The following is a 25,878-nucleotide window of genomic DNA, read 5'->3' as shown; positions in this document are numbered from 1 at the left end:
TACCAGTCTTAGGATAATCAGACCTGTTTTCACGGAGATATAAGCGTTTGCCCTATGCTGTGTGTAGCGGTGATCGCTGATGAGGAAATAAGATAATCGATTTTTCAGCCCGCTTCTATAGCGTGCATAAGTACACATATACTATCGATAATCTAGCGTTTATTTGAAAACGATTCATAAATAGGCCGAAAAATGACAACGTTTTTGTGTATTCTAGAATATTCCAGTAAATGCCTTTTATCACGGAATCTTTATATTTTCCTTGAAAACGAGGGCTTTTCAAAATGCTATAAAACGAAAATGAACAAATAAAAAAACAATCCGTTTCGACAATGTTGACTGCAAACAAGTCATTGATAAACGACAGGCAGATTAGACACATAGCCATAATTTAAGAGAGAGAATATACGTTCACAACGCTATCATTGAAGTCGTGGTGGCATTTACCATGTTCACCAGTGGTAATCAAAATGTTAAAAGGGGCACTTCACCAAAAAACAATGCACAGATTTATTTTGCACATAATCTCAAACACAATCAAAAGCTCTAAACAGTTTTGCACACATTCATTTACAGTCATCGAGGGTACATTAGTTTGAATATGGCCACCGGTGACATCACCTCGGAGACGTTGAGTCCGTGTGCTAATTATACAGCTCAATGATGTGATGAGGCAGCAGTCTTGCTATTCTTCCTTCTACATCAGTTCATGGTGCTGTAATTAACACGACACAAGGATGTGATATTCACAACACAATCAACGAAGCTGGTAAAAGCTTTAAATGTTCGAATAGTTGTGGGCGGTTGGAACTGGTAGAAATCCGAGCCGAGGTGAAGGCTACAAATGTGACACATAAAGCTAGCTGCCATTCAAAACATAATAAACTAGTTTATGGGCTAATAAGAAAACCATGCGAGTAGTGCAGCGGTTCTCAAACTACGGGCCGCGACCCAAAAGTGGGGTCGTGGGTAGGTGGCAAGTAAAAAATAAAATAAAACATTTTCTGGCAACATATTTTGGCTAAATATGCCTCGTTTTATAAATGTGTATTGATAACATAGTGGTGTAATTACATTTTCTAATAAATATGCATGATCCAGGGCGGCTAGGTGGTGCAGTGGGCAAGGCACTCGCCACCAATGCTGGGTTTGAGCCCAGCTCTCTGCATTGTTACCAGCTTGGCTGGTCGTTCATACTAATACAATTGGCAGTAGTAGGGGGTGGGAAGCTGATGGGTGGGGATCGGACGTTGTGGACAGCGACTCCTACAGGTCGGTTGGTGCGCCTGCGCAGCAGAATCAGGAAGCGACGGGGGCGGCGTGCCCTCCAAACGCAGACCCCCGACGCTGAGAGATCACGTTGTGCAGGTGAAAAGATGCGACTGCTGCTTCTTCGAGTACCGGAGGGGACATGTGATGTAAGGGTTAGTCCACATTGCAGCCGGCTTGTGGGAGGCATGGCCGAACAGCGTTCGAGACAGGGGAGGGTAGAATTGGACGATACGAAATTGGGATGGGAGAAAAATAGAAAATGGGAGAAAAAAGTAGATAAAAAAAAAATATATGCATGATCCAGTTCAACAATGTGTGCTTTTATTTTGATATTCCTTAATTCCACGTTGAAATTACAAGATACATTAAATGGGGTCGTGGTATAAAAAAGTTTGAGAACCCTTGGAGTAGTGCAACGTAACGCATGCTTTCTGAAACGGAGGGCAGCGAGCCGGATGCGGGAGCTCCCGTTCTCGATGCAACAATGAATACCAGTCAAATAGTATCAGTGTTTATTGAGCTTATTGTAATAACATTATACCCGAGACTTAATACCCATCGTCAATCAAGAAAGTCAGTTACTTACCATTTGTAATAATTAACTCAGTCTGCACGTGTTTGGGTCCACAATCGAGTTTAGTTAGCCACAATTTCAGTGTGTCTGTCCGTATCGAATAGTAATAATTAACGTTACTTTACCTCCACTTTGTCTGCACTGCAGCAGCCCTCTCTCCACTCATTGAGTGTCAATAGTTTATGAACATTACATGAAGTAGGCGACATGTTATTGACATAATTTGGAAAGGTATAAACATGAACCATTGTTTTTATCTTTTAGGTGACGCTAAGGTAGCTGTATTCCAATGCAACAAGTGTTACTCCAGTCCTTGTTTTCCTGGTTCACATGCACGCACATCTCGCAAATCCAGCTGCATCGCAAAATAAACACACCCACATCTCAAGGGATTTCAAAACAAGACTTCGGTTTGAGCTAGATTTCTGTTTCAGTGGCTAAAAGAAACACTTTTAGTGGACATACGCTACTTGGTAACCACATCAAAATAAGAGGGAAATATTTTCACAGGACATTATGACCACTTGAGAAAGAGAAAGAAAACAGTTCCTAAAGCAGTTTTATTATCATTATTATTATTATAAGAAAAACAAATGACCATCCAAAATTCTAAATATAAATTTTAGGCCCCTATGATCGAACTGCAATAACATGTACGACTTCTAAATTGGAGGGCAGTTCGCCCTGCTATTCATTTCACAGCGTGCTTCCCAGTGACCAAATGAAGTGGAATCGTTCTAAAAGTAACGTGCCTTGTGTTCCAAATATGTGGATTCAAGTATTTAACAAGGAGTGCTTTGTGTTGCTCTCAAAACTCCCTCAAAACTGTTTAGCCCTCAATCTGCCTCTCCAGTCTCTCTCCTCTTTCCCCCTCTTCCGTCTCCCTCTCCTCTCCAGTCTCTCTCCTCTCTTTCCCCCTCTCCAGTCTCTCTCCTCTCTTTCCCTCTTCAGTCTCTCTCCTCTCTCCAGTCTCTCTCCTCTCTCCAGTCTCTCTCCCCTCTCCAGTCTCTCTCCCCCCTCTTCTGTCTCTCTCTCCTCTCCAGTCCAGTCTCTCCCCTCTCCAGTCTCTCTCCCCCCTCTTCTGTCTCTCTCTCCTCTCCAGTCCAGTCTCTCTCCTCTCCAGTCTCTCTCCCCTCTCCAGTCTCTCTCCCCCCTCTTCTGTCTCTCTCTCCTCTCCAGTCCAGTCTCTCTCCTCTCCAGTCTCTCTCCCCTCTCCAGTCTCTCTCCCCCCTCCAGTCTCTCTCCCCTATCTTCCGTCTCTCTCTCCTCTCCAGTCTCTCTCCCCTCTCTTCCGTCTCTCTCTCCTCTCCAGTCTCTCTCCTCTCAGTCTCTCTACCATGTCTCTCCTCTTCTCTCTGCCGTCTCTCTACCATGTCTCTCCTTTCTCTCTCCCGCCAGCTTCACGGCTGTGTTGTAGTAACATGTCTCTACCTCTATGCCGCTCTGTGTTGTAGTAACATGTCTCTACCTCTATGCCGCTCTGTGTTGTAGTAACATGTCTCTACCTCTATGCCGCTCTGTGTTGTAGTAACATGTCTCTACCTCTATGCCGCTCTGTGTTGTAGTAACATGTCTCTACCTCTGTGTTGTAGTAACATGTCTCTACCTCTATGCCGCTCTGTGTTGTAGTAACATGTCTCTACCTCTATGCCGCTCTGTGTTGTAGTAACATGTCTCTACCTCTGTGTTGTAGTAACATGTCTCTACCTCTGTGTTGTAGTAACATGTCTCTACCTCTATGCCGCTCTGTGTTGTAGTAACGTGTCTCTACCTCTATGCCGCTCTGTGTTGTAGTAACATGTCTCTACCTCTATGCCGCTCTGTGTTGTAGTAACATGTCTCTACCTCTGTGTTGTAGTAACATGTCTCTACCTCTGTGTTGTAGTAACATGTCTCTACCTCTGTGTTGTAGTAACATGTCTCTACCTCTGTGTTGTAGTAACATGTCTCTACCTCTATGCCGCTCTGTGTTGTAGTAACATGTCTCTACCTCTATGCCGCTCTGTGTTGTAGTAACATGTCTCTACCTCTATGCCGCTCTGTGTTGTAGTAACATGTCTCTACCTCTATGCCGCTCTGTGTTGTAGTAACATGTCTCTACCTCTATGCCGCTCTGTGTTGTAGTAACATGTCTCTACCTCTGTGTTGTAGTAACATGTCTCTACCTCTATGCCGCTCTGTGTTGTAGTAACATGTCTCTACCTCTGTGTTGTAGTAACATGTCTCTACCTCTATGCCTCTCTGTGTTGTAGTAACATGTCTCTACCTCTATGCCGCTCTGTGTTGTAGTAACATGTCTCTACCTCTATGCCGCTCTGTGTTGTAGTAACATGTCTCTACCTCTATGCCGCTCTGTGTTGTAGTAACATGTCTCTACCTCTATGCCGCTCTGTGTTGTAGTAACATGTCTCTACCTCTATGCCGCTCTGTGTTGTAGTAACATGTCTCTACCTCTGTGTTGTAGTAACATGTCTCTACCTCTGTGTTGTAGTAACATGTCTCTACCTCTGTGTTGTAGTAACATGTCTCTACCTCTATGCCGCTCTGTGTTGTAGTAACATGTCTCTACCTCTATGTTGTAGTAACATGTCTCTACCTCTGTGTTGTAGTAACATGTCTCTACCTCTGTGTTGTAGTAACATGTCTCTACCTCCGTGTTGTAGTAACATGTCTCTACCTCTGTGTTGTAGTAACATGTCTCTACCTCTATGCCGCTCTGTGTTGTAGTAACATGTCTCTACCTCTATGCCGCTCTGTGTTGTAGTAACATGTCTCTACCTCTGTGTTGTAGTAACATGTCTCTACCTCTATGTTGTAGTAACATGTCTCTACCTCTGTGTTGTAGTAACATGTCTCTACCTCTGTGTTGTAGTAACATGTCTCTACCTCCGTGTTGTAGTAACATGTCTCTACCTCTGTGTTGTAGTAACATGTCTCTACCTCTATGCCGCTCTGTGTTGTAGTAACATGTCTCTACCTCTATGCCGCTCTGTGTTGTAGTAACATGTCTCTACCTCTATGCCGCTCTGTGTTGTAGTAACATGTCTCTACCTCTATGCCGCTCTGTGTTGTAGTAACATGTCTCTACCTCTGTGTTGTAGTAACATGTCTCTACCTCTATGCCGCTCTGTGTTGTAGTAACATGTCTCTACCTCTGTGTTGTAGTAACATGTCTCTACCTCTATGCCGCTCTGTGTTGTAGTAACATGTCTCTACCTCTATGCCGCTCTGTGTTGTAGTAACATGTCTCTACCTCTGTGTTGTAGTAACATGTCTCTACCTCTATGCCGCTCTGTGTTGTAGTAACATGTCTCTACCTCTATGCCGCTCTGTGTTGTAGTAACATGTCTCTACCTCTATGCCGCTCTGCCGGGCCAGCTTCACGGCTGTGTTGTAGTAGCCACACCGCAGCAGGTGCTCCACCATCATGCGGTCCATGCGCTTCTTCTTCCACAGGTTGACGGAGGCCGGCTGGTCGCTGCTGTGCTCCTTCAGGTGCTCGATGCGCCGCTTGCACAGCTTGGCGCTCTCATCCTCCGCCTGGATGGACTCCGCAGCCTGCAGGACGGAGACACACACACACACACAGGGAGAGGTGAACAAAAGTATACCGTACTTTTCGCACTATAAGCCGCACCCGACTATAAGCCGCAGCAGCTAAATTGAATGTGTACATATATAAGCCGCACTGGACTATAAACCGCAGGTGTTTTAATGTTTAATTACCATATGTAATTAGCATTGGGACACAATACTGTCGGACAAATAACAAGAATTAACTCATTTACAAGTTGTATTAAGTTTAGCAAATAAGGGAACAGATAAATAACATTTCAATGCAGTCAAAAAAGCAATATTTAGATTTTTACATTTTCGGGTTTGGTCACGTCGAGTCACATATAAGCCGCACCGTTATATAAGCCGCAGAGTCGAAAAAATGGGGGGAAAAGCTGCGGCTTATAGTCCGAAAAGTATGGTATATAGATTAGGGATGTCCGATATTGGCATTAACACTTTGAGTGCCAGCCACGAGAAATCTCGTTAGTTCATGCCATGCGTCGAGTGGCAACCGACGAGAAATCTCGTTTTTAAATCGTTATTTTTTATTATTATCGATTTCCATTCATTTTTCATCAATCTAGCCTCACGTTACCAGTGGGGATCTGTCTGAGCTCGAACAGGGAAAATACCGCCCCCTATCGTCTCTCACGGATGGTATTGCACCCCATTGGATTGGACTGAATGAAATGGATGGGAACAAAAGAGTCTGGATGTAATCCGAGCCGATCCCATTCATTGCCCACCATCAGAACAGCGTGGAATATGTCTTTCGACCACCCAGCGTTGGATCAATAAACGCGATCGATATTTGGAATGGCGATCAGGAATTGGAATAATCATTTTTGAGAACATCTGATCTGAGGTAAGGAATCTATTTGACCAGTCTTGGGATAATCAGAGCTATTTTCACCTATATATCAGCGTGCCCCATATGTGTGTGTGTGGCTGTGAGTGTGTGTGTGCTGATCAGGAAATAAGATAATCGATTTTTCAGCCCGCTTCTATAGCGTGCATAACATCCCTAATATATATATATATCTTTTTTGAACCCTTTCACTGCCACAATACCAACAGGTTAACCCTTTCACTGAGACAATACAGAAGGTTAACCCTTTCACTGCCACGCGACAAAGGGTTAAACCCTTTCACTGCCACACTACAGAAGTTTGAGCTGTCACTGCATGTTAGGCAGGCCCCCAGTCTGCAGGTGTTCAAATCACGCCTCAAAACTCATTTATTTGCTCTGGCTTTCGGTGTTTAAACAGTTTTTGAGAGACCTGCCTTTTTATGTGACATATTGTATTTGTTTTTACTGTGTGCTTTTGTTTAATTTTTTTTACATTTTTATCTTATGTTGTGGGACTTGTACAGCACTTGGGTCAACTTTGTTGTTTTTAAATGTGCTTTATAAATAAAGTGGATTGGATTGGATTGAAGGTTAACCATTTCACTACCACAGTGAAACTACAGTGGTACTACAGTTAATAGTCTGTAGTGTGGTAGTGAAAGGGTTAACCTTCTGTAGTGTGGTAGTGAAAGGGTTAAGATAAAGACCTTTTTATACTGATTTAAGGTTTTCCAGGAGTTAAGCTCTATGGAGGTCTATTACTACCAGCTTGCATTTGAAGCCTACTTAACCTACAGTTCAAATAAATGACTTTAAAGACATGTAAAAAATAAATAAAAATAAAATTAAATGCATTTTTTTTGTATCGTTTTGAAATCTGAAATCCTGCAAGGCATGAGTTTGTTGCAGGAAGCTGTGGAGCGTGGATATAGTATATGAGTCACTCACCACGGAAGGTTTGTTAGCTTAGCGTTATCCAAAAGATAAAAGAAAAATGGCAGTTCATGTTTGTACATTTGCAAATTGTGCCAACAACATGTTCATAGACTATTGATACGGTCATGCCGCCGTTTCATGAGCGGAGAGACCTGCAGCAGACAAGAGTGGAGGTAATGTAATTAATTACTACAAATGGTAACACACTGCGTTTTAACTGCGACAATGCGCATTAAGCATCAGGTATATTGCTGTGCATCGTTATGTCCGCGGAGCGAGACCTAATCAAATTGGTAGCGTCTGTGTGTGTGCTGTGCCGCTGTCATGAGTTTTAAGATGCAGTCTAAAGATTCTCTCATGGAGAAAAATGTATTATATCTCCATCATTTTTGTCCAAAGTCACCAAACGGATGCTGGTGTAACTAAGTCTACTGTTCAGTAAAAGCCATGGATCGGTACTCGGTATCAGACGACACTGAAGGTCTAGGACCTGGGAGTCTGTATCGGCAGTGAAGAGGTGGTATCGGTGCATCCCTCGATTACAATAAAACACACCCAGAGTAGGGATGCCCCCATAATGTTTTTTTGTTGTTGTCGATACTGGGGATGTAGCGGATGTCACACCGGTTCCTGACAGGCAGCGAGCGAGCGAACTGGAGACGAAATCGCGCACGACACGGTCCTGATATGACGCAGCGCGTGTCCAAGTGTGTCTGTGTGTGTTACCTGGAAGCACAGGGGCAAAGCAGCCTGCGATTCTCGACCAATAAAAAGTGTTTAGGGGCGGGACTCGGCCGCGTAATCGCTCAACTAGAGACACAGCAAGCGAATATTTGAGGGGGGAACGACATCGCCGCTCAGTTCGCTGTCGCCCGCGGCAGGTCAGGATAGTCTGATTGAAACAAATACATTTAATCACTTTTTCTCGCTCGCTCGCATCGCTCTATGTCAGGAAGGGGTGTAATGTAATTATTACAAATGGTAACCGACTGTTTTGACTGTCAATACGCATTAGGGTATATTGCTGTGCATCGTTAGGTCCGCGAAGTGAGACATAATAAAATTGGTGGCGTGTGTGTGTTTCCGCACAATATCTTGTTATTGCTGCGGTCATGCGTTTTAAGATGTGTTGTAAAAATAGATTTCTAGGGCTGTCTTAAATACTTCGAAGCTTCGTTCGATGGGCATGGGATTCGAATATGAAAATAAAATTAGATTATGTAAAAAAATAAATATATACCGGTATATGATTTTTTTTTTTTTTTTTTGCTAAATCAACTCTGCCTCTCTTTGTTAACTACAACAAGCAATGCTGTTTGTTATTTTCTTTTGTATTTTCTTTTTTTATTTTTTTTAAACATAACATAAAATTAGACATACAAGCATTAACAGTAAACATCCAATGAAAACACCATTTAAATAAATGTAGCCGTTTGTTATTTAAGATGAGGTCGGACTCGGCACCGACAGATTTGTGTTCATTGTGCTGCTTTTATAAAGCCTCAAATGACGGCTTACAATATTTCATGGAAGCAAAGTGTTTAGTTTGTCTAAGATTTAAAAAGGTTTAAACTTTACAGCACTGACAAAGTTGAACAAAGTGCTGTACAAGTCCCACAACATAAAAAAAATATATATATATATATATATATATATATATACACCGGTATATATATATATATATATATATTTATTTTTTATTTTATTTCGAAGCTTCGAATTAAAATCGAATCTCGGCCCCGAAGCTTTGAATAAAAAAAAATCGAAGGTCAGCCCTATAGATTTCGCTAAACAATTGCTCAAGTAATTCATGAGAGTATGTTTTTTCAGTTGATCCCATTTTGGAGTAGAGTCCACCACTAAACGGTAAATGGTGCATTTAAATAGCAGCTTTTATCAAAAAGCGCTTTACAATTTTGTTCCTCACATTCACCCATTCACTCATATTCACACACCGATGGTGGAGGCGACCATGCAAGGTGCCGACCTGCTCATTGGGAGCAGTTAGTCTTGTCCTGGGAGCCGGGAACCGGGAACCTCCAGATTACCAGACGACTGCTCTACCTCCCGAGCCACTGTAGTACACAGCTTCACTAAAGACCCTGGCTTTTACAAAGGCTTAGGTGGAAAGGAGAGGGGGGGGGGGGCAGTGTGGTAGGTTTTGCATGGGAGTAAGATCACACAACAGTATTTTAGAGACAAATCAAAAGCTCTCTGAAGCCAATAAGAGAGATACGATTTGGTATGAAGGGCTCCTTTTTTGTCTGAGAGCAATCCAGGCTTTCTACCTGTAATCCAGGCTTAAAGAACATCATGTTGACAAATGGTACCATGAGCACCAGCAGAAAAGCCCCTGGATGTTATGGATGTCCTGATTGGTCGACCGACGGCCTCCGATCGTTATGGGCATTCCGGGGGGGCAGGGGGTCCGGGGGAATTCCAATAATGCTTTCTAGTCGTGGATTGTGAAAACTGACTGATGAGTCAATTCTCAGCGGAGTGGTCATTGTCGCATGCTAGCCAACCTAAAAACACTTCAATCAATATCTGAAATTTAAAAAAGTTAATAATAATTACTAACCTCCATATGGTCTTTTACCATTATGCTACTAAGTAATATACCTTGCCTATATTACTACCTACTATGCTAATATGTTTATACTACTATGCACTCAAGACTGTAGCACTCAAGAGTTGTACCTTTCCTGCTGATCTGTTGTACATAATTTGTAGGTTGTGTAAATAATAAAATAGAAATAATAAAATAAAATAAAATTATAATAAAACCATCAGCTAAATGACTAAATGTAAATGTACATGTAAATGTATGTTGGTGGTGTGGTACTATTACAAAGTGTCTGAGACAGACATAACGAATGCCATCTGCAATGTAAACTGACCTATAATACTGCTATACCAGCTGCTATAAACAAAACTCGTATCAGCCGATATGACTATCAGTATCGGAAACAAACCTACTGGATGCGTTTGATTGGAATCTAACCGATCACCCTCAAAAACCACTGGAGTTTAGTTGAAACAGCGAGTACTCGTGATGCAGTAATCGCGCCCATCCCTGGCTTCTATGTGTCAATAATGCAGCAAAACCACCTTTGATTTCCATAGTACTCCTACCATAATGTCTTTTTACCTGTATCACTATATACATACAACTCCGTACATACATCTGATTAGCACTATACTCCGTAGTAGGGTTGGGTACTGAACTCAGTACTTTTAAGGGTACCAACTACCAACCAAATTACACCGGTACTACAGAGTACCGACTCACACTCGATCAATACCGGTACCACATTTCGGTACCTACCTTTATATGCTTAGTATAAGAGTGTAATAAACTAGACAAGAGGGAGCCTTTTCCACAAATATATATTACTGTGTCCAGTCTTTGGAAAGAGCAGATGAGGTCAGAGGAGTTTGATCATATTTACTGAGGATGGCCAGATAATGTTGATCTTTAAACGTTTACAAACATAATACATGATCATGTGATTTATTTTGTGTGGTGTGTTACAATAAAAAATAACTAAATGTTCTAATCTAAATAAATAACAATGTTGACATTTTGAAGTTTGGACTTATCTTTTACAATTAATTTGAAATTAAATGTTTTTGTTATTACAGATAAAGTTAAGTACCGAGAAAGGTACCACTGGGTACCAATACCGAATTCCAAGAACTGGTACTGATATCAGTTCAAATGTGAACAGTACCCAATGCTACCCACACTACCCAGTAGTACTAATTTATATATTTTATACCCAGTTTAAATCAGGGGCGACCGTGGTCAGGATGTAGAGCAGTCGTCTGGTAATCTGAAGGTTCCCGGGTTTGATTCCCGCTCCTCCCGGGCAGCATGTCGAAGTGTCCTTGAGCAAGATACTTAACCCCCAATTGCTCCAGATGAGCAGGTTGGCACCTTGCTTGGTTGCCTCTGCCATCGGTGTGAGTGAATGGGTAAAATGTGAGGAACAAATTGTAAAGCGCTTTGGATAAAAAGCGCTATATAAATGCAGCCATTTACCTGTACAAACTTTTTTCCGTTGTACTGTGCTTGTGCTGTATAACGAAAATTCATTTGAATCTAATCCAAAACTATTCCTGGTACGTTATTCACGACGCCTGGTGTCTGGTTTTAGTATTGGGGGAAATTTTCCGATACGGATGAGCACATTTAGCCTGGCATCGCAGAGCGACATCCGACACCAGTATCATACCGGTACATCCCTATCGGAAACAAAGAGAGGGAACTGCTTTATGTGGACGTCTATAGTAGGACGGTAATGAGGGGTTTGCAGGAGGGAGGCTTCCCGGGACAAAATAAACCTGTAGAGCAACATTCCACCGCGAGCAGGGACACCAGGCCACAGCAGTAACACGGAAATCACAGCCACGGTGAAACAAGCATCCCGGGTTCCCAGTGTTTTCCACCAGCGCCTTCAAAGAGAGGCTGAGCCAAGGAGCAGCATTTCCAGTTACCAGTAGAATTTGGCTTACAATCTAACTTCAGCCGATTAGCTCTGGAATCGTTTTTTTTATATGAATAAATAGGAGCTAAATTCCAGGATACATGGCAGGGCTCAACAATAGTGGAAATGAGAGTGCGATATACAAATTGCGGGAAATAAAACATATTTGCTTGGTACAGATTGCTGCAAAAAATCTAAAACTGGTATAAAATGTATAAATTAATCAGATGTATGTACAGAGTTGTAGTATTAATATGTACAGTGATTTGTACTGGTCAGCAGCGTAACTAGTAAGCGCAGGATGCTATAGATATAGTATCTACAGACATGTAAAAGGATTATATGCAGGTATGGCTGGTCCTTATGGTCCCCAGAGTTTGCTCTGAACAGGGTAAATCTGCATTTAGATTATGATGCCCCTCTACCTCATGGAATCAACTCCAACAGCCCTTAAAGCTTGAGATTCTCCCCTCTGTTGCAGAGTTTAAAACCTTGATCTGCAACCTTTGTCAATCAAGTTGTACGTGTTTTAATTTATTGTTATCCTTACTTGTCTTATTGTTATCATTTTATATGCCGTGTGATTTTATATTCCTTTTCTTTTTGCTTAACTCCGTGTGTACACTCGACGTGACTGGAAATGAGGGAAGCCTCAGTTGCCTTTCGAGTTTAAATAAAGGTTTGAAATGAAATGTACAGACCGATGTGGCTAGATATGCAATAATAAATATATATATGTTAGTTACCGTAGTAAGAGTAGGTAAGGGATATGTACAGATACAAATATAGTATCTGCAGATATGTAAAAAGGATTATATGCAGGTATGTACAGACAAATGTGGATAGATATATATACAGTAAGAATAAATATATATATGCTGGTTAGGGCTGAGCCCAAACGTTTGACGTTTACGTTGGCGTTCGAATTCTAAAAACATGTGTCTATTTAATGTGTCTATTCATTCCGTTTAAACCAATGGGGTTTTTCTTCACAGTTGCAGATAAAGATTAGGCTACACTAATATTATAGTATTATACTATTATAGTATATGACTCGTCATACATTTTTTATAAAACATGATTGTACGGTATCATAAATGATGTAGCCTATCTGCATCCGCTTGGCACTCCATCAAGACATCACCATCACTTTCGTACCAACCGTGCTCTTATTGGATTATTTATGTTGACGAAAATGATGAGTTATATTCATTAAAGAAAGTTGATTTAATAAAAAAAAATACTGATTTAATCAGATTAATAAAATTGAGGATTTAATGAGAATATTTTATTAAAAAAAATTGTAATTAAAAACTAGAAAAACCCTGACGAAGTTCGAAGCCCAAAAACAGGCTAATGCTGGTTACCTTCCTCTTGAGCGCGCTGAGTTTCTCCACCACTCCGTCCAGCAGGGAGACCACAGAGTCGACCACCGGGAAGCTGCTGAGGGTCTTCTCCAGCTCCGCCACCACCATGGTCACGTGACTCGTCTCCCGGTCGATGTTCTTCTGGGCCGCCCGGAAGCGCTTGTTCAGAGTCTCGTAGGGGACCTGCGGAGACAGGGGGGGGGGGGGACATAAGACAAAATCATCAGTCTTGTTCAGAGTCTCATAGGGGAGGGGCGGTCGGGTGGCGTAGCGGAGATTGCGCTCGTCACCAATGCAAGAGGCTGCGGTCTCGACTCCCGGAGTCAGCATTGCCTGCGGCTTGGGCCGATCGTCATACTAATTCGTTTGGCTGAGTTAGCGGGAGGGAAGTCGTGGGTGGTAATCTGGCGTTGTGGACAGCGACTCCTACAGATCAGGTCTGGGCGCCTGCTCAGCCAAAGGCAGGAAGTGGTGAAGGCAGCGTGACCTCCCACGCGTTATGCTTCACCAATGAGAGTCCTCGCTGCCAGGTGAAAAGAGAGCCACTGGCTGTCTCGGCGCGTGTCGGAGGAAGCATGTGGTGGACTTCAGGGTTCCCTTGTACCGACCAGTAGGAGGAACATGCGCACAACAACCAGGTAGGGGGGGGGGATTGGCATAACGACTAAATTGGGATTGGGAGAAAAGCATAGAAAAATCAGGCGGAGAAAAAGAGGAGTTCCTCGCCCGCCTTCTCCCGCTGCAACCAGCCGCCACACAAAGAACCCAGTGGGAAACACTGGAGACCAGCGAAACTGTGATTCTAATCAGGGTTCTTTATTGATGACAGCATTCAAGGAGACCACATCTGTAATCGCTTTCTCATCATGAAACCAAACGGGCCGTATCCTTCCTCTGGAGTGACCTTCTCCCACGAGGAGCTGAGAAAAAGAAAAAAATACCGATAGCACCACACAAGATTAATGCCCGGTCCGTCTCTGGTACGCACTGGATTTAAAACAGGTGCTTCCTCGTGGACTAGCATGCATGTAGTGGGACACACCACACGGTTCTAGAGATTTGTCTAATTCAAATTAAAATCGTTCGACGAAGTCCTGTGACTTGAAGTGGATTAAGAATATTTTCAGTCAAGGACGGCACTAATTAACGTTCCCCTTGCCGTTTATTCTGAGATGTTGCATATTTAAAAAAAAAAAAAAAAACAGGGGAGAATAAATCTAGTGAGAGGAGGATATGTCTCATTCAAATCTAAATCAATACTTTTGAAGTCCTTTGTTCTCTTTGTAAAATATAGAACACATTTTTTTTCCAGCTTGTGGCTTTCATCAGGGTCATCATGAAACACATTACAAACGGTTTGTTTGATTAGATTCAAATGTATTGTCATTATACAGTTACAGCACAAGTACAGTGGCATCCAAAGTGCAAATGTAACAGTAAAGTGCAATAGTGATATATACTGTACACAGTGTACAATGTACAGGCGATTAAACTGGTAAAATAATATATAAATGAGTACTACCGAGTACAGTGCTAATCAGATGCGTGTGTACAGAGTTGGAGTATTAATATGTACAATGATACAGGTATAAAGACACTATGGTATTAAGTCATACTGGCCAGCAGTGTAACTAATAAGAGTAGGTAAGGGATAAGTATGGGAGATATAGATATAGTATCTACAGATATGTAAAAAGGATTATGTGCAGGTATGTACAGACAGATATATATATATATATACGGTAACAATAAATATATATATAAAGCATTATTGTACATGCTATCATACAGAGTTATGGGTTATATGCAGGTGTATAAGTAGGTAACAGAACTGAAGGATTATAATGCAGATATGGATGTATATATAAGCACAGTAAATATAAATATATAAATGTCTATATACGATATATACAGTAGCACTATTGTACATGCTATCATACAGAGTTATATGGGTAGACTATTAGTACGAGGTAGGTAGTAAAGATGATTACTATGATTGTTACTGTATTGTAATGTGTTTATGTCTGTCTGCTCTGCTGTATGTAGTGAGTTCCATGATGACCCTGATGAAAAGCAGCTGACGTGTCTGTCTAACAGATAGAAGATGTTCTATATTTGACTCTGCGTTGGTCTAACAGAGGAGTTGTTCTATATACCATATAAGTGTTGCTGGAGTTTTGACACGTCTAGACTTTGTTCTGTTCTCTTTGGAAGTAGGCAAAGTTGTGCCAGAAAAAAAACCTTCCCTGGTTCTCAGAGAAAAAGAAAGAACCAGCACTTTAAAAGACAAAAAAAATAACTATTCAAGCACATAATATTCTGGCCACTTCACACGGAAAGATTTATTAAATGCCACAGTAGGCAAAATGTAAAGTAGTAGCAGTCAAAGAAATCCTGGCTTGTTGTTACTCCTTTTTGAGTCTTAGGCCTAAAAGAAAAAATGGTTTGGTTCCGGTTGCCGACCGACCCTGCCGATTTAGGTGCGACCCAATTTATTTTATGAGTTTAAAAAAAAAGTTAAAAGATAAAAAATTAAAATAAATTACAATAAAGTTTCATAAAAATCTTAGTCAAACCTTTAGTATTATGGATATTAAACATGCTGGCAGAGTACATGCAAATGTTGTGGACATTTTAATTAAATAAAGAAATTCCCTACCTACCCATGGCCTTAACTGACAACCAACAGGAACCAAACAATATTTTTTTATGCCTTATTTGAATAGAATAAAAGCTAGCGCACCAGATACCTGAGATAAACTAACAAAACACTAGCAGACAGGAAGCTTAGGCAGGCGTCGGTGTAGCAAAGCTTCCTCCAAGACGTTTTGACTCCAGTCGGTCGACAATTAGACAACGTGAACACATTCTTTTGTGGAATCTTCCTGAATGCTGAAGGACATTTGAATGGATAGAAAATGGTCCTTCTTGGATTATCATTTTAATGTGTCTTGGTAAAACTATGATGTTTACAGCCTAATTCATTCATTAACGTTCAGAATGAATGCTTTTGTTCCGGTAATTACGCTAGCCTGGTCCCCTAGCGTTAGCCGTTAGCAATGACAGCAGTCGACTAGCTCGCTTGTTGGATTATCTCACTTTCGCTATTAAGTAAAAACAAAACCATACTTTAACGTGGAAGCTCAGACATTAATCAATGATGTAACTTTCTGAATGAATGCTTGTGTTCCTGGAATTAACGTTAGCCTGCTGCAACTCGCAAATATAGCTCGCTTGTTGTCACACACACAATACATCTTCATCATACACACAAAATAACATACACAGTAGGGCTGACCTGAATACTTAAAAGCTTCAATCGCCACCATGGTAATAGATCCCATAAATCAAGATAGCGAATGCTTTGTTGGAAATACCGGCACTCCAAAAGGAAATGTAGAGCTGCCTGCAAGACGTGTTCTCTAAACGTGTTTCAGCATAGTGCCTTTATCAGAGCATCATTAATCTACACTTCTTCACTTCTCAGACCGAGGGACGTTTAATCACGAGGACTTTCAGAAAACCTCTCTACCACAGAGCTCTCATTTACCCGCTGTGTTGAAGAAAGAGGCAGTGTGTGATGTTTGGCTGATAACTACTAGTGAGGCTTTGAGTATTTGCTGATAACTACTAGTGAAGCTTTCAGTATTGGCTGATAACTACTAGTGAAGCTTTCAGTATTGGCTGATAACTACTAGTGAGGCTTTGAGTATTTGCTGATAACTACTAGTGAAGCTTTCAGTATTGGCTGATAACTACTAGTGAGGCTTTCAGTATTGGCTGATAACTACCAGTGGAGCTTAATGTATGTATTTAACTGTGATAACTTGCTGTTCTCATCAGCTGCATCCGTCTTATGTAACTGATAACTTGCTGCAGCTCATATCACCTGCATCCGTCTTATGTAACTGAGATAACTTGCTGCTCATATCACCTGCATCGGTCTTATGTACAGAGTACATTATGTATTTAACTGTGATAACTTGCTGTTCGTATCACCTGCATCTGTCTTATGTACAGAGTACATTATGTATTTAACTGTGATAACTTGCTGTTCGTATCACCTGCATCCGTCTTATGTACAGAGTACATTATGTATTTAACTGTGATAACTTGCTGTTCGTATCACCTGCATCTGTCTTATGTGTGTATTTAACTGTGACAAGTTGACAACTGTTGAGTTGTGGCAGTGTAGCGTGAACAGAAAACACAGAACTTGAAACAGACTAACGTGACGAAGAAGGTGAATTCCCATTCAAAATGACAATCCTTGAATAGTCAATCAGAATGAATGGCCAGTCCTGCAGAGAAAACATATGATTCAGGCCAACGCACATGCAGGCAGAAATGCTGCCGGTTTGTTAAGTAGGCAATGAATTATTAAAGAAATCAGCAGTTCAGCCTCTCTGTGTGTGTGTGTGTGTGTGCAGTGGGTCCTTTGTGAAGCATCCGATTGCTGAATGGTGATGGAAATATTTGAGTGGATAGAAAATGGTCCTTCCTGCATTATCATTTGAATGTGTTTTGGTAAACCTATGATGTTTACAGACAAATGATAAATTGCACCAGTCTCTTAAGTGGGGATGGACACAGATTTTTTAATATTCTAATAGTCAGTAGGAAAATAAAATGTGTATGTTTCTGCAAATATTGTTTAGTCTCAAAAATATATATTTCCCCTTGTTTTTACCGGCACCTACACTGTGTGTAGTGTATTGCGAGGGGACCCTATTAACTGTTAACACTGCTGAACGGCATGCTGGCTACAGCTCGCTAGCTAGCCAGGTAGCATTGACAGTCTGTTAACAGCTGGGAGAACAGAAGAGAAAGAGAGACCGGAGATGTTACATGGTAGCAACGTTTTGTTTTGTACGTTTGCCATGTTGTTTCACTAAGCTCACACATTTCAAGCATCAGTGCAGGAACAGTCTGAATGAAAACATGCGATGTCCAACCAACAACCTGCCCATGCACGCAAGCATTTCCATGTCCCTGGAGGGAGGGGGGGGGGGGGGTGTCTCTCCCCGGGGGACGCATGCGCATTCTGCCCTCGAAATAAATAGTTTTGCCTGCAAACAAGCATCTAGTATTAAACATCAGCCCAGTCATTACACCAGCACACACACAGTGCGAGGAGGAATTTACCTATCTCAAACCCTCCCTCTTTTCTTGATCCTCCACAATCACAACCGCTGCTTCCCACGGACAAACAAAAGGGGGCGTTTCTTCACTCGTGTCTATGTGCGTGCTCGTCTGTCGCAAAGGAAACGGGTGTCCCGGCGGATGTCCCAGGGACGACAAAGAAAGGATTCATTAAAGAGGCGACCATTCTTTTATTTGGGACGGTTCTTAATTGTGATCCCTGCTGCTTATAATATTGGTTGACTGATATATTATCCGTCAAGCCCTATTGTAGTCAAACACATTTTTCATTATTGTTATTATATATATATATATATATATTTTTTTTTATTACACTCGCATGCAAAACACAGGGGGGTATTGTGTAATCACCTGCATCTATCTTATGCATTTAGCTGTGATAACTTGCTGTTCTTATTTGATTTGGTTCAAACTCTGTATAGGTTTGACAGTTAGCTACTGACTTGACCCCCCCCCCCCTCCAAATTAGTCAGACAGCAAAAATAAAGGTCAAGGTTTTAGTCATTGGTGTATAGTGTAGTACCGAGATGTTGACGACTACGACGTAATATATGGTCTCCTCAACTGGTGTTGTCGTCAATATTCATGACCGGAGAGAGAGGGCAGGTTTACAGGTTGGCATGTGCTTTATTCTTACCCTATCAACATCTGTCATACATACCGGCATATAATCCTTTTTACAAATCTGTAGATACTACCGGTATATCTATATCATTCTGTACACATCCCTTACCTACTCTTACTAGTACATATTAATACTACAACTCTGTACATAATACATCTGATTAGCGCCATTACTCATTACCATTACATCACACCATTACTATTTATATATATATTATAACCGGTTTAAATCACCAGTACATTGTATATTACTATTGCACTTTACTGTTACATTTGCACTCTGGTTAGATGCCAAACTTATTTTCGTTGTACTGTACTTATTGTACTTGTGCTGTATAATTTATATATATTTTTAATATAAATCAGAGCTACTGGTGAGCTACCCATCTTGATGTTGGTTTCCATTCACCCCTACAGCCACCTTTGCTGGTGCACATTTTTCTCCTCTTGACACACGAGTCAAAGATTAGGTGTGTAAATAATCATTATGTGGAGTTTCAACCGCGTCGATCTGCAAGGTTGATAAACCAAATTAATTTGCATGTTTAATTAACAATTTAATTAAAACAATTCTGAGAGCTAATCACTTGATGGGAATCTTTTAATTGCACCATCACCCACCGAATCAGTCCCATTACCTTCGTACGCTTATTTTAAGTAAGAAATCAAGGTTGATTTCAAATTAGATGTAAGATTTTTATTATATGATGCGTCAAATCTTTGCCCTAGTCAGAAATAACAGAAATCATTAGAAATCCTTGTTGGATTGAATCACTGCACACTCCTAACAGACGTTTAATTAGGGAGTGAACAATTAATCAAAATTGCAATATCCAAATCACAGGTGGCTGCAATATTTGCTGAAGGCAACAAAGGGCGTGTCACGACGCCATTCTAAACGAAGCGCCGCAGGGCTGCGGAGACGCTCCGGCCTACAAAACAGGCGTCTCCAGACACCTGAACCCCACAGGAATCACAGCATCGTTTCAATACACCTTGCAATGAAAACGATAACACAGACACAACAAAGAAATACACGTGCCCTCGAATGTTGGGATTCATATCGCAAAAATTGCAAGACTTCCCTCGCAGGAATCGCAATTAGCCGAGGTCTAGAGATTCCACGTCCCTCTGCCCTGATATTAATAACGAATCCGATCAATTTCTGTGCCAAGATAAACCGTAGACTGAAGGTCTGGAGACGTGATCCAAGGATAAGACTTAATAATGAAAAGCACCCGATTAGGAAGCCTTGCCCATCGTGACATCGTCACACAGCAGCCTAATCTGACGAGTATCATGCCAGTTATGGTATCTTATTTATACTATTGCACCGTCCTTGTGTATACCGTTTACTTTTAGGCCTACTACTCATGGTATACATTCAGATTCAAATTCTTTATTGCCTATATTTATTGTAACATACAATATAACCGATAGGGCATACAGACCCTCATCTGCAGCTTTGTTTACACTGTTTATTATTATCATATTTTATATTCAGAGTTAATTATATTGTTTACACTGTTCATTAATTTCTTATATTTTTCATATTCAGATCTAAATTGTATTGCCTATATTTATGTCTATATTGTATCACCCTGCCCATACCTCCCCGGCTCCCCTCCCCACGCTGCTATGGTACCAGAATTTCCCCAAGGGGATCAATAAAGGAATATCTCCGCTTATCTTATCTAATCATTGATCCGACAGGCATGAATGATGATACCGGATTAGAGGAGCTGATGAATGTTTAGTTATACTTGTCAATCACTAAAATGCCACAATTCTATGATATCAATATGCACAGCGACATGCCAATGTATCCCGTTAATAGTCACAATATAATTAAATGTCTATGTGTTTTTGAGTCAACATCACGAATCACAATTAATCTTAGGGCATGTGCCGATTACACCTAAATATGGTACTTGAGATACGCCTATATTGGGTGTGATACTTTACTGGTGTTGTGTATATAGGCTGCAGTGCACACCTTCTCCTGTTTGCTAGCTATGTGTCCATGGTAATACTCAACAATTCATCAATGTATATCAAGGAATATTACTGAATATGACTATATTATATGAAGATGCATATAGAGAGGCTAATCAGTTTATTGTCTGTTGAACTGGCCTTGACAATACTGTTTGGGGGCCATTATAGGCCACGTAATAGTTATAGTGTGTAATTCCATAGTAAGTATTTATAAAGCATGTTAAGACTTTCTTTCGACAATGGGAGGTTTCTTCATTGAGCGCTTATTCTTATCATTAGGGCACAAGTACCTTGTGTTTTATTAATAAATGTAAAAAGACCACAGCCATGTCAGGATATGACCTCTTATCTAGAACACTGACATTAATGGCACCAACGATGTTATCAATGTGGGTTGGGTTTCCCAAACACTAATTGAGGAAAATCCACCCGGAAAAAACTAAACACACATGTCATTTCCATCACATTGGACAGTTCAATCAATAACTGTGAATATGAACAACTCCAAACCTTAAACCAGATTAATGTAATGTAATCTGTGAGGTCACAAGGAAACCCGGATCCAAGCTGTCCCATTGACAACAAACCGGAGACCCGAGTTATGTTTATTAAGAGATAAATTTGAATGTAATTCTGAATATCCCCAGTCAAATTACCCTGGGTACTGGGCGAACACCGATCGGTGCAAATAACTCGACAAACAACATGATTTGGACGTATATACTATTATACAACCTGGAAATGGATCGGGTATTTATACATCCCATAATAGGAATATCTCTGCTCCAAGCTCATCGCCCAACGGCGCGAGGAAGATACGGTAAGATCCAGCGTTATTTTCCAACGTGTTCTTTACTAACTGCTCTGATGATCATATCACCCACACTAGATGAATGATATAACGTTGCCCACGGAATTATAAACGACCCCCCGCCCATCCGGTCATCATCAGATCATACGTAGTAACTTCTAGAAGCATCTCCAGTTGAAATTTTTTATCTGGCACCGATCGCTATCAAACTGTATTTGATCATCAATATAATGCATTTGGGGCTATAAATCAAGTTCTGGAGAAAGCTGCAGAAAACGATAAAAACATACTTATACTTTAGACCGTATTTTAGTATGAATATGTGAATGAAAAAGTATAACCTGAACAATAGATAGAATAGGACATTGAATGGGCCATAATAATGTCAATTTAGCAATACAATTTAAAAAGTTATAGCCCTGCAAAGAAGGGGAACTTCTCCATAGACAAATAGAGATGGCGAGGGATGGTCAATTATGAATTTAATAGAAAAAGAAAGCAATACGCTTGGACCAGCACTCACAGATTTTGGTATATTTAATGGCAGCCTGAAACAAACATGTTTCGGAACGATTATGTTCCTTCCTCAGTGTTGATAGCTAGCCATCAACACTGAGGAAGGAACATAATCGTTCCGAAACATGTTTGTTTCAGGCTGCCATTAAATATACCAAAATCTGTGAGTGCTGGTCCAAGCGTATTGCTTTCTTTTTCTATTATACTCGACGGGATTTCAGCACCCAGTGTTATAATTTGTGAGCGCAGTCTATCTTGACTTTTCAATTATGAATTTAACCATGGCGATCAAAGTGTTAATTACCGGAAATTATTCCGTTTTTGGGGGGGGGGGGGGGGGTCCTGCATATATCAGTATCGGTTGATATCGGTATCGGAAATTAAGAGTTGGACAATATCGGTGTATCGGTAAAAAAGCCAATATCGAGCATCCCTAGTAATTACCCTGGGTACTGGCCCCCACAATGTAAATTACCATGGGTACTGGCCCCCACAATGTAAATTACCCTCAGGGGTACTGGCCCCCACAATGTAAATTACCCTGGGTACTGGCCCCCACAATGTAGATTACCCTGGGTACTGGCCCCCACAATGTAGATTACCCTGGGTACTGGCCCCCACAATGTAGATTACCCTGGGTACTGGCCCCCACAATGTAAATTACCCTCAGGGGTACTGGCCCCCACAGTGTAATTACCCTGGGTACTGGCCTCCACAATGTAAATTACCCTCAGGGGTACTGGCCCCCACAGTGTAATTACCCTCAGGGGTACTGGCCCCCACAATGTAAATTACCCTGGGTACTGGCCCCCACAATGTAAATTACCCTGGGTAATGGCCCCCACAGTGTAATTACCCTGGGTACTGGCCCCCACAATGTAAATTACCCTGGGTACTGGCCCCCACAATGTAAATTACCCTCAGGGGTACTGGCCCCCACAATGTAAATTACCCTGGGTACTGGCCCCCACAATGTAAATTACCCTGGGTACTGGCCCCCACAATGTAAATTACCCTGGGTACTGGCCCCCACAATGTAAATTACCCTGGGTACTGGCCCCCACAATGTAAATTACCCTGGGTACTGGCCCCCACAATGTAAATTACCCTGGGTACTGGCCCCCACAATGTAGATTACCCTGGGTACTGGGCCCCACAATGTGGCCACAAAACATGGTAAGTGGTAACAACACCGGGATCCATTCGTGACATCGTCCAGAGTCTGGGCTCAAGTCCATTTCTAACTTTGGGAACGAGTTTGTTCATGTTCTCAAATACATGCAGGGCTGTCGAACGAAGGCCATGATAGGAATGTCATGTGAATTATTAAAATCGAGGCGGTATTTCCCCCCCATTAAGTCGTTTTTGTCCAAACTGAATCATAATAGGGCAAAGACTAAACAGTGCCAAGTATTGGGGCGCTTCTGAGGAATCTAAGCCTGATCTGAATGTCTGAGTAGCAGGCTAAGCAGCATTCATTTAGGTCATGATGCATACAAAAACACATTCCCAAGGCAATGAAGCTGGACAGTTTGGCTAACAATTATGATCCCAAGTATTTTGCCATTATAATTCTGTCCCTCATAGGCGCCCATGTGGATTTGGCTGTGAAGTTTGTGAGCCCCCTCATTTAACATCTAATGGCAATAATATTGTCCATGTCCACTGCCTCAAAATGGTGCCCATCTGTGTTAGTATCACCACCATTACACCATCTGAGCAGCAGACACAGGCATGTCCTAGCTCAACACATAGCTGGTTATAGAAAAAGCATGTGTCCACCCAACACACACAACACACAGAGCGACATGATGAACCACGGATCGTGACAAAATGACACACGAGCTAACCACTTCTTTTAGCTGCATCGATGACCATCCAAACATATTACTGACACATTACTACATTGCTAGTACTCACACACCTCTGGTTGTTATCACACGACTGCCTTTCTGACGGGTTGGTAAAAGCAAATCAAACCGTGATCATCATCAGCCGCTGCTCCGTCCGACCCTCTCTCTCTCTCTCAACAATGGTGTCGCAGTGTTTTGAATGGAGGTAAAGAAGTGCGAGTCGTGTGCGGCAGTATGCTGTGGATTCTCTCGCTGGCCATTTTGAAGTAGAGAGAGAGAGAGAGAAACAGGCACGGCTGTGCAATTTGATGACACTGCAGCTAACTGGAGGGAGGATTGCTCCCCCCTGTCTGTCTGTCTGGCAACATAAACGTCTCTCTCTCTCCCAGTCAGTCAGTCAGTCGTGGTGGCTGAATGATTTCAACGATTGATTGATTGAAAACTTTATTAACAGATTGCAGAATGGGTACAATAATACAGTACGGCTCAATACACACAACTGCTAAGGGGATGCAGACCAGAGAAAGACGTTAGTCTTTGTTTACATCAGGGTCCCCCATTTTCAATTAATCAAGACATTTATGACATACAAATATACAGTACTGAGAAAGAGATCATAATAAAGGGGAAGGAACTGTACATTGGATGTACACCGATAACGTCCCAACAAACGATCCGACTGCCGTTCGTTTTTTGGTAAGAGGACGAGTGATTAATAATGTGACGTTATTAATTAATGTGATGATGGCTATAGTAGCTACGATTAGCTGTAGGGCTTGTTGCGAGTTAACCACGTCTGCATGCCATTTATTTGACGTAGTGCCTCTGGCTGCTTAATAATAACAGATGAGTTATTATTATGGCATGTTGTTCTTCTTGCCTGGTGAGGAGGTTTGGTGGTTTGCATTTTAATGCCACCAGCAGCCCCCACATTGTCAAAGATGTCAACGAATGTGACGGTTAATAACAAATCGACTTGTAAATATTAGCTGATCCTATAATAACGCCGTTATTATGACCTGAAATAACACCAAGGTATATAACTCAGCCAAGCGACTAGCTTAGCTAGCATGTTTTCCACTTGACACCTGATAAATATGCTTAAAGAAGGTATATAATAACGCCAACTGTTGTTTTCTGAAGCCAGCTAACGTTAGCTCTGTTGCTAACCTCACACATAGCAAGTTAGCTAGAGGGTTAGCTAGCAAGCTATACTCCCTGTCAAGTTTGCTGTCCTGACGTTAGCCTCCCGGCTAACAACTGTGTGTTTTTTTTATATTTATATATAATAACAACATGTGTTGTGTATAGGTCGATAATAACAACACCGTCGTCGTGGCGTTATTATCACGACGTGTCCCGTCGCTAGTTTGTTTTTACCTTCAGAGTGGGGTATTCTTGCACCTTCAGAGCCATGGACAGTTGAGACGCTGTTTCTTGCACCGCCATCTTCGTTTTGTGATTTTTTTTCTTGTGGTTGTTTTTTTCTGTCAGATGTCGGAATGGACGACGCGCTGCTCACTACCGCCATCTGCTGGGATGGTGTCCGCGTTGATATTATTATATTATAGACCACCGCGACACTTCCGGTATTTTGAGAGCTCGTGGTGGGAGGGATTAATAATGTTGATTATTCTCGAAGACACTCTGACGCCACGAGACCGCCACCATCTTGGTATTGGGGGAAACAAACGGATTTCTATTGATCAAATGAGCTCCGTTTTTATTACACATTTGATCACATTCTTGTTCATTTCATAACCTTTTCATATAATTTGTTTCGAAAATATTGAGGCCAACATGGCTGTAAACTTTCTGGTGATTCTAAAAGTGCATGTTTCCCCCCAAGCCATAGACATGCACACA

The 25,878-nt window shown here is 41.5% G+C and overlaps 1 protein-coding gene across 3 annotated transcripts in view; it reads right to left on the bottom strand.

Moving 5' to 3' along the window:
* maea (macrophage erythroblast attacher, E3 ubiquitin ligase) overlaps nucleotides 1-25,473 on the bottom strand; it is a 53,586-nt gene extending 28,113 nt beyond the window's left edge. For 2 of the 3 annotated variants that reach the window (XM_084332499.1, XM_084332501.1), the window contains exons 1-3: nucleotides 25,393-25,473; nucleotides 13,048-13,230; nucleotides 5,201-5,404 (exon numbers count right to left, since the gene is read on the bottom strand). In XM_084332499.1, the coding sequence (XP_084188625.1) occupies nucleotides 5,201-5,404; nucleotides 13,048-13,230; nucleotides 25,393-25,461 (456 nt within the window). In that variant the 5' untranslated portion in view covers nucleotides 25,462-25,473. Of the gene's footprint in view, nucleotides 1-5,200; nucleotides 5,405-13,047; nucleotides 13,231-24,083; nucleotides 24,352-25,392 lie in introns of those variants that run through there. The other variant, XM_084332500.1, reaches the window with a different exon arrangement.
* Between the last annotated feature and the right edge of the window lie 405 nt (nucleotides 25,474-25,878).

Source organism: Notolepis coatsorum (genome assembly GCF_963971535.1).
Source record: "Notolepis coatsorum genome assembly, chromosome: 16".
NCBI lineage: Eukaryota > Metazoa > Chordata > Actinopteri > Aulopiformes > Paralepididae > Notolepis > Notolepis coatsorum.
This window is presented reverse-complemented; position numbering and strand designations above follow the sequence as displayed.